The sequence below is a fragment of the Zingiber officinale genome, chromosome 6B, assembly GCF_018446385.1.
Source record: "Zingiber officinale cultivar Zhangliang chromosome 6B, Zo_v1.1, whole genome shotgun sequence".
NCBI lineage: Eukaryota > Viridiplantae > Streptophyta > Magnoliopsida > Zingiberales > Zingiberaceae > Zingiber > Zingiber officinale.
Window position 1 is genome coordinate 23,790,500 of NC_055996.1, and position 10,007 is coordinate 23,800,506.

At 36.8% G+C, this 10,007-nt stretch overlaps 2 protein-coding genes across 2 annotated transcripts; both read right to left on the reverse strand.

The window, feature by feature from the left end:
* Positions 1-548: 548 nt before the first annotated feature.
* On the reverse strand, positions 549-2,206 carry LOC121990840 (putative disease resistance protein RGA4). Its single transcript, XM_042544901.1, has 2 exons — positions 1,370-2,206; positions 549-1,277 (listed from the first exon to the last, which is right to left on the reverse strand). Exons 1-2 carry the CDS (start codon positions 2,204-2,206, stop codon positions 549-551), a joined length of 1,566 nt encoding a protein of 521 aa, XP_042400835.1.
* A 1,336-nt stretch (positions 2,207-3,542) lies between these two features.
* Positions 3,543-4,202, reverse strand: LOC121990841 (secreted RxLR effector protein 161-like). The gene has a single exon (XM_042544902.1). The coding sequence runs from the start codon at positions 4,200-4,202 to the stop codon at positions 3,543-3,545; it is 660 nt and encodes a 219-aa protein (XP_042400836.1).
* Between the last annotated feature and the right edge of the window lie 5,805 nt (positions 4,203-10,007).

Below are 10,007 nucleotides of genomic sequence, written 5' to 3' on the forward strand. Positions count from 1 at the left end.
CTACTTCCCACCATCGTTTCTCCTTTTCTTCTTCCCGCCGTCGTTTCTCATCTTTTTTCTTCCAGACATCATGAAAACTAAAATGCTAAGCACTTATTAGTCATGCAATTATAATTAGCTTGGATAACATTAAATTGATCGAGGATATGAATCTTGGTTTGAGTTTCCAACCTTTGCACTACACTTTATAGTCAAACATCCAAGTACAATGAATAAAAGTACAAATAAATTTCATAATTTCCCTTTTTTATTTCAATGTGTCTAATGGCTAAGAAAATGGTACATGGATCAATCTTCCATATCACTGTTGAGTTTTGTTGACAAACACTTTATATTACTAATCATACAAGTCAATTAATTTTTGTTTAATTATATATGCAGTGATGGTATATAACATCTAATAGTTAGAACAAATAAGGAATAAGAGAATAAATAACTATTCTGATCATATCAATTGAAGTAATAATTAATCCAGCCGTTATGGTCGGTACGAATAGAAGCATAGGAGGAGCAATTAAATGAAATCTACTAGGAGATGACGATCACACTCACATTTGCATCTTCGGGCAGCCTTTAATTGTAAGCCTCCTAAGTTCTGTAAATGCTTCTAGGTTGAATGCTAGCAGTGGGCAAGCATATATGTTCAATTCTATAAGTGAATCCAATGCTACCAAAGTCGTCAAATTGTTGCAACTATTAATTGTCATCTTTGATAGACGCTCAAACCTTCCCATACCCTGTGGCAAACATCTCAGCTCTTGGCACCCGACTATCTCTATAATTCCGATGTATCGAAGGTTGTACCAACGGTAAAATTCAGCAGACCATATTGTCTCATTGTTCAACCATACTCTCATTGTACCACAATAATCATGCAGATCTATTTCCTTGAGTTTTGGGCACTGAACTAGTGTCAATTGTGTAAGCTCTTGGAAAAAAATAACATAGTTTGCTTTCGGCACATACCATTTCTCTAGTGCAAGCATTTCCGAGAAAGTGAGCTCTCTCAACTTAGGATATGTGTTGCCATCATCGTAAAATGTATCGTCTATGTGTTTTATTAAATCCATGCCACTTATCTCAAGCTTCTCGAGACAAGGAAGTCTACCGAGTGATGGTAATGTAGCACACCTCCTGAGATTGATGAGTCTCACTTCAACCAAAGAATCGAAATCGACAAGTTCTTGTTTACTCATCCAAGTAGGAAATTCCACTCCCTTATAAGAAATGATCTCTAGCATTTTCAAATGCACGTTTGGTCGGAGAGCTTCGAGTACCTGCAATGATGTAGCTGATTCAGAACTCTCATCTGCTTCTTCACCACCTAATGCAATGACAAGTCACAAAGACTTTGTTGGCCCATTAGCACCTCAGTTTGAGTCTTCTCTGCTCGTTCTAGGTTTCGTAATCTTATTTCCTGAAGATTTGTTAAAGTTTGCAACTGTGCGAGCACAAAACCTCCATCGACACCGACAAATATTCCTGACAACTTACGAAGGTCAATTGATTGTTCAATCCCACGGGGAATTTGAGACAAGGATGCACATCTTGTGATGTTGAGGATTCTCAGTGATTTAAAACTGACCAAATCATCTAGGAGTTTGCTGAGCCAACAACAACCTTCCACATCAATCACTTCCAAGTTTTTAAGCCTTGTTATAGATTTTGGTAACCGCTGAAGCTTTGTGCAATAAGCTAGTTTCAAAATCTGCAACTTTTTAAGCTGATGGATTTGTTCAGGTATCTTTTGAAGCTTTTGGCAGCGAAGCAAACTTAAAATCCGTAAATTAGGTAGGTCAAAAAGTGATTTCAGAAGTAACTCCATCTTAAGCTTTGAAAGGTGGAGGTATCTCAAGTTAACCAACTTGCTAATTTCATTGGGTAGCCTTTGGATCATTCCAGTTTCTACAACTAATATACGCAAATGTATAAGTCTTACCGACATCTTATCGAGGAACTTTGATATTGCAGTTGTTACTTTCATGCGTCTTTTTTTGTATACTTGAAGCGTTATTTCCTCAACATCTTCTTGTGTTGCTTCCTCATGTTCTCGTAGAATCAATGTAATCAGTTTATTGCTCACCTCAACTGGTATGGTCAGTAGTCGAAATGGTATAGCTCTATGATTAATTTTCAAACACAAATATCGACAGTACCTTGGAATAATAGTTGAATCTTCGGGAACATTCATATGCAAGTAAACCATCCTTGAAAATAGTAATGCTTGTACTTGCATGTTTATATATCTTAAAGATCTTGCATAGAGCTGAATCCAACCTCATTCGAGGCCTTCAGTTGGTAGGAGGTATTCAATGGTCAACATGTGTAAGATGATATCATAATCATTATCAACATCAAGTAGGTGATGGTATTGGTGTAATCGTATGATGACAAGTGAAAAATTCCTAACCACATAAATATCATTGAGTAAGTGAGTTGCAAATGGTGCCAGAATATTATGGCTTGACGATCCAAAAACCTTTGCCCCAAAAGTTTTACTAGGAAAGTAATTTTGGAAGAGCCATGCATCCTTCTCTGATTTGTCCTGCTTCGATGAGGGGATTGTCATTGATGTCTGTCTCTTGAATAATTCCACCCATGCATCCACCGATAAGGGATTCAAGCGGTATGTTATAATATTCTTCATCCCATTTAGAAAACCCATATCTCTTACAGCTGATTGTGTTGATGATTTGTCGATGATCAAGACTCCACTCCCCGGCCCGCCCACACGCAACAAGATGTTCTTCAATTCATTCCACTCTGGTTGCATCAAACTAGCCAAATCTTCACAATGAAGCACCAACAAGTATCTACTGCCATAGAGTTGTTCATTAACATATTCCCACATGGCTGGTAGCGGCAGGTCTAGGTGTAATTTCTGATCACAATATTTTTCCTTGTTTATAGACCTTACAAATTCGTTTCCAATTTATTAATCTTCTTGAATGTCGAAACGAGGGGTAGATCCACCCAAATGCGATGATGAAATTGTTGACGAACCCAAGTGTGGTGGTAGTGTTAGAAGATGAAGAGCAAAAACTAAAAAACTATAACACTCAAAATAGGAGGAAACTACTTTTTCATATTTTCTTCATATCTAAATTGTTAAATATATAGGGTATTTATAGGGTATACCCAAGATGTATCTACATAAATACATGAACCAATATTAAATGATATACATGCATCATCCAAAGAGTCATTCATGAATCCTCCAAAAGACCTCTAATATTCATGCACACAAAATTAAATACTTAATTAATCTAGTTTATATTTTTCAACATCCCCTCTTAAACTAGATTTATTACTCCAAGGAAAAAACATAGCTTCTTGAAATCATCAAATTTCAACGGTTTCATGAAGATATCGGCAACTTGATCTTGTGACTTCACGTATTCAAGCTTCACTTCTTCCTTCGATATACAATCTCGAATAAAATGATACCTTGTATCAATACGCTTGCTTCTTTCATGAAACACCGGATTCTTGGCCAATGCAATTGCAGATTTATTATCAACATAAATCTCTGTTGGATCTTCTTATGACAGATTCAATTCTTTCAACAAACTCCTTAGCCAAATAGCATGACAAACACAAAAAGTAGCAGCTACATACTCCGCCTCACAAGTAGAAAGAGTCACAATAGGTTGCTTCTTAGAATTCCAAGTAAAAGCTGAATTTCCCATAAAGAAAACAAACCCAGTAGTACTTTTTCGACTATCAATATCACCGGCCCAATCACTATCACAATAGCCAACAAGCATAAAGTTGTCTGAGAAAGCATACAAGATACCATAATTAATTGTACCTTTGATGTAGCGAAGAATTCTTTTGGCAATTTTCAAATGTGAAGTAGTAGGAGCTTCCATGTAACGACTCACAAGTCCAACGCCAAAAAGAATATCCGGTCTAGTACAGGTTAAATACCTCAAGCTTCCAACAAGACTCTTGAATAAAGTTGGATCAACTTTTTCACCATCTTGATTCTTATGTGGCTTGATTCCACACTCCACGGGTGTCCCGACTGGCTTACAATTATTCATATCAAATTTCTTGAGAATTTCTTTAGCATATCTTTCTTGAGAAATAAATATGTCATCATCTCGTTGCTTCACTTCAATCCCAAGATAGTAGGACATTATGCCAATATCCGTCATCTCAAACTCCTTTGTCATAGCTCTCTTGAAATCTTCAAACATCTTTGGATTGTTCCCTGTAAAAATTAAGTCATCCACATACAAGCAAACAAGTAACATATCACCATTTTTATCATTCCTTGCATAGAGAGCATGTTCATGTGAACACTTGATAAAACCATTTGCTTGAAAATATTTATCAATTCTGCTATTTCAAGCACGAGGGGCTTGCTTCAAGCCATAGAGAGCCTTCTTCAATTTTAGCACTTTATTTTCTTCGTTAGGCACTACATAACCCAAAGGTTGATCAATATAGACTTCTTTCTCCAAGTCTCCATTCAAAAATACGGATTTTACATCCATTTGATGGATTCTCCAACAGTTTTGAGCTGCAATAGAAATGATCAACTGAATTGTTTCAAGACGAGCAACAGGTGCAAATACCTCATCATAGTCAATTCCGGCCTTTTGCTTGTACCCCTTGGCAACCAATCTTGCTTTGTATTTTTCAACCTCGCCTTGCGCTTTTCTCTTTATTTTGTACGCCCACTTCACACCAATTGTGTTCTTTCCATTCGGTAATGATACTAGCTCCCATGTATCATTCTTTTTAATTGCCTTGATTTCTTCATTCATGGCATTTCTCCATTTTTTATCATGAGCGGCATCATCATAACTTATAGGCTCAGTTTCTGCTAATAAGCAAAATTGAGTAAAATCACCAACATTTACCTCTTCAGTGGCATCATAAATGCCACTCAAAGTTTTGAATCTTTGAGGCCCTTCACTTAAGCTTGCTTCATTTGTTTGTGAATCCTGTGGTGGTGGTGTTGGTGGTGGAGTATTAGGTGGTGTCATGCCTTCTTCCCCCTCATCATCGTCAAGGAAAGAACTATATCCCCTCTCTTTCTTTGTAGTACTCAACTCCCAAACACCTGCTTCATCGAACTCCACATCTCTGCTTATGACAATCTTCCCATTGATTGGATTATACAACTTGTTCCCTTTAGAGCTTTGATCATAGCCGATGAAGAGATACTTTGCACTTTTATCATCAAGCTTTGTTCTTTTCTCATCATGAACATGTGTGTAGGCAATGCTTCCAAAGACCCTCAAGTGTGAAACACTTGGCTTGTATCCACTCCAAGCTTCTTGAGGTGTTATACCGTGAACACTTTTGGTGTGACACCGATTCATCAAGTATACTGCACAAGAGACAGCTTCGGCCCAATATTTATTTGGCATATTCTTACTCTTTAACATACTCCTTACCATGTTGAGAATAGTTCGGTTCTTCCTCTCTGCTACTCCATTTTGTTGTGGTGAGTATGGAGTCGTCATGGTTCGATGAATGCCATTTTCTTCACAGAAAACCTTGAATTCATTAGATGTGAATTCTCCACCTCTATTAGACCGAAGAGTTTTGATTTGATAGCCACTATGTTTCTCCACCATTAATTTGAACCTTTTGAAGGTTCCAAACACCTCCGATTTTGCCTTCAAAAAATACACCCAAGTTTTCCTAGAATAGTCATCAATGAAAAGCACAAAGTAATTATTCTCACCAAGTGATGATGACTTGATTGGTCCGCACACATCCGAGTGTATCAACTCCAATGGATGTTGAGCCCTTGTTAAAGACTCCTTGGGAAAACATTTTCTCGCTTGCTTGCCAAGAAGACATCCTTCACAAAGTTGATTAGGATGGTTTATGGAAGGCAATCCTTTCACCATTCTTCCTTTGCTCATCATTTTCAGCCCATCGAAGTTCAAATGCCCAAATCTCATGTGTCATAGCCAAGATGAATCTTTGAAACAAGATTTCAAACACATAGGAACATCACTTTGAATATTTAGCAAAAACATTTGGTTCTTTGTCATGGGCACCTTAGCAAGCAATCTTCCACTTTCATCTTTCAATGTCAAGTATTTATCTTTTAGGTGAATATCATAATTCTTTTCCAATAATTGGCCCAAACTCAAAATGTTACTTTTCATGGTCGGCACATAAAACACATTGGAAATTAATTGATGACTTCCATCTTTTGAACGAATCAAAATCGTACCTTTTCCTTTCACTTGAACTTTCGAAGAGTCTCCAAAAGTTATATCTCCATCGGTTGATTCATCAAGTTCCACGAACAAATTTCTCCTTCCGCAAATGTGGTTACTTGCACCGGAATCAAGATACCATGTGCTCTCATTCTCATCTTGATCATTTTTGCAAGCTAGAAGCAAAGTAGGACCCAAATCTTCTTTTGAATCATTGCACTCCGCAAAATTATTTGTCTCCTCCATATTATTTCTACATTCCCAAGAATAGTGGCCAAGACGATGACAAGTAAAACACTCAACTTCAGATTTGTCATACCTCATTTGATGGCCTCCACGACTTCTACCTCTTCCATGACTTCTTCTTTGATTGAAGTTTTGACTCCTCTCATTATTATATGAGGTGTTTTTGTCACCTCGTCCACCTCTTCCATGACCACGACCTCGACCTTGGCCTTGCCCTCGAGATCCTCCACGTCCGCGACCTCTTTGGGATGTGCCTTGGAATGTGTCCTTCAATGATAGCTTTGCTTTCAAAGCTTGTTCAACCGATTCTTGAACCAGTTTTATCAATCTTTCTTCATGTGCTTGTAAAGATCCGGCAAGTTCATCAACGGTCATGGTGTCTAGATCTTTAGACTCTTCGATGGCAACCACGATATAATTAAATTTTGGATCCAAAGATCTCAAAATTTTTCCAACAATTCGATCAACTTTTATATCATCTCCATATCTTTTCAATTGATTAGTGACAGTCAATACTCTTGAAAAATAATCTGAAATAGATTCGGAATCCTTCATGCGTAGAGATTCAAACTCTCCTCTCAATGTTTGGAGACCTACCTTCTTCACTTTATCAACACCTTTAAATGCAGCTTGAAGAGTTTCCCATGCTTGCTTGGAAGTAGTTGCCGCAGCAACTTTCTCGAACATCTTTTCATCCAAACTTTGATGGATGAGGGTGAGCGCCTTTTGGTCCTTCTTCTTGGCGGATGCCACATTTTCATCAACGCCATTCTCCACAGGATCCCAAGCTTCATATGATCCAAGCAAACCCTTCATTCTTATGCACCAATTATCATAATTTTCCTTGGTGAGAGATGGAACAACAAATGGGGTTCCATTCGACATCTTCTTCAAGCTTTGTCTCCAAACACAAATGGTGGCTCTGATACCACTTTGTTAGAAGATGAAGAGCAAAAACTAAAAAACTATAACACTCAAAATAGGAGGAAACTACTTTTTCATATTTTCTTCATATCTAAATTGTTAAATCTATAGGGTACTTATAGGGTATACCCAAGATGTATCTACATAAATACATGAACCAATATTAAATGATATACATGCATCATCCAAAGAGTCATTCATGAATCCTCCAAAAGACCTCTAATATTCATGCACACAATATTAAATACTTAATTAATCTAGTTTATATTTTTCAACAGGTAGATCATATGCGCCAAGGTCGTCTTCCCAACTCCTTGTTCGCCATCTATGACAATTACGAACGGGTTGTTATCATCGCCATTGTTGTTGGATGATACTAATTGTCGTTCCAAGATTGCAATGAGTTTCTCCAGATCTTCCTCTCTACCCATGACCTCATTTTTTAGGACAATTGAGTAGTCTTCTCGGAGTGGGTTCATAGAACCCATAGCGTCCCTTGGAAGACCCATTGCAGATCCTCTCAGCACAAGAGAATTCAAGTCGCACAACATCTCTTTCAGCTCCACTAGAATAACATGGCGAAAGTGCACCTGTTGGGTGTTGCCTATGATGGACGATGCGAACTTGCTTCCCAATCCATGATTCTACTGAGTAACTCTCCCGCATCCATAACTGCTGCAGCCACGTCTGTCTCCAAATCTGCCAATTCTGGAGGCACATCTAACACCTTACCAAATCTCGTCCACCTTTTCAAATAATCGTTATACAACACTCCTAGTTCAGGGATAACGATCATTGAATTGATAGCCCAAAGGCTATCACAAACCATGGCCAAGTGGTTTTGGATACACAGCAAGCGGCCTTGTGCTATCATGGCAGACGATGGTAGCGGCCTTGAACACCGACATAATTTCCTCAACCTCTTATTTTCTTTGCTAGTGAATGAGTTTATGCAATAGCGGAGAGAATGGTAGTGAACCAAATTAGTTTTGATATGTACACCATCGTGAAGCAAGCTTTCTTACCACCATCTGCATGCATCTTTCATTTGCCATCGCCACAAGCAAAGCAAAGTATTCTTTTGCTCATGGAGTAGAATAAACATCATGCTTTACCCTGGTCCGCAACATAAAATATCCTTAATCTACATCTCACGCAATGGAAAATTCAATTTTCTTCAGAATTAAAGGCTTGTGGCCAACTAAAATCCATGTCAGCTTTAATTTAATTTATGTATTTAATTTCTTTTCTTTTCTTTTCTTTACCTTTTCTTTTAAGAAAGTAAAAAAAAAAATAAAAAAATAAAAGTAACTGCTGTAGCCACATCTCCCTCCCAATCTGTAAATTGGTATTTGAATTTGAACATGGAATCGTCGAACCTAAATATGAAATTCTCTGTTGAATTTCAACCCCTGATCATTATAGTCATTATCTCATGTATTTATCAACAAAGCCCGTACTAAGGGTTACAAATTGATATTTGAGAATGAATATATAGTTAGTTTAATTAGAATTAATTTATTGATTAAACTGCTCGCTCACCATTAATTATGAGAATTATTTTAATTACATAAGAAGAACATAGATTGATTAATTGTGTGAAGAAGGCAGAGAGGTTTAGCACCCTTTATATAAGCCAAAAAGAGGATTAATGTGCGGAGAAGCTGATGAAGTTTAGCGTCCTATGTATACAAGGAAATTGAGTTTCATTTAGAAAATTAAAGGATTAGGAATTAAATTGTTGGAAATTGGTTTTTGCTAACTAATTAGTCCAAAAATATGGACATGAACAACAATGTAGTTATATTTGGCGAATGAAAAATTAATATCTTTTTATTATTTGAGTGATGAAAGATTCATTCAATATGATTTGATAAAAGTGTTAGTTCGTACGTGAGTAATTAAGGTTTATGAACACATGCATGTACCCAAATGTTAACTAAAATATGCATGTCAATTCTCGTAGGCAGGGGCGGACGCACGTTGAATTTTGGGGGGCCCTGGCCCCCCCTTCTGACTTTTGTTTTTAATATATATATTAATGCACATTGAGTTTTGGAGGGCCCCTGGCCCCTTCCAAATTTTTATTTTTAGTATATATATTATATATTATACAAATAGTATACAATTATAAAACAAATACGAAGAAAGCCCTATCATAATTCATTATCTTCTCTGTGAAGAAAACCCTAGCACAACTCATTGTCTTCTCCGCCAGGCGCCTGACTGCCTTCATTACAAGTTGTGCTCTCTTCCAATCTTGAGTCTTCCTATCTCATATCCTCAACCCACGATTAAGGTAAATGATCTTATTTATTTGTTTCTTCATTTGATATTTTGGTATCGTTTTCTTTGTTTTTTCATAAAAAATGGGGTTTGATTTTCATTTTTGTTTTTTGCCGTTTCTATTTGACTATCTGTTGAAGTCTTGAGAATAGGTAGAAAATATTTGTGTGTGAAATTTATTGTTTAGATTTGACATTAATTTTGTCTATTTCACTCTCTTTTTGATTTCCAGTTAGCTTTATTTTTGGATTTCTAATATGGGCAAATTAATTCTCATATTATTTGTTGTTTTTAATAAATTATTGATTGAATTAAAGGTTTATAGATTATTATTCAAACTTGGGTAAATCTTTTTTGTAG

Bases quoted from the DNA above. Each gene is read 5' to 3' on its own strand.
- LOC121990840 (XM_042544901.1), bottom strand. From the start codon at position 2,206: ATGGTTTACTTGCATATGAATGTTCCCGAAGATTCAACTATTATTCCA. The intron at 1,278-1,369 runs GTGCTAATGGGC...ACATCATTGCAG, and splicing joins CAGAGAAGACTCAAACTGAG to GTACTCGAAGCTCTCCGACC.
- LOC121990841 (XM_042544902.1), bottom strand. From the start codon at position 4,202: ATGTTTGAAGATTTCAAGAGAGCTATGACAAAGGAGTTTGAGATGACG.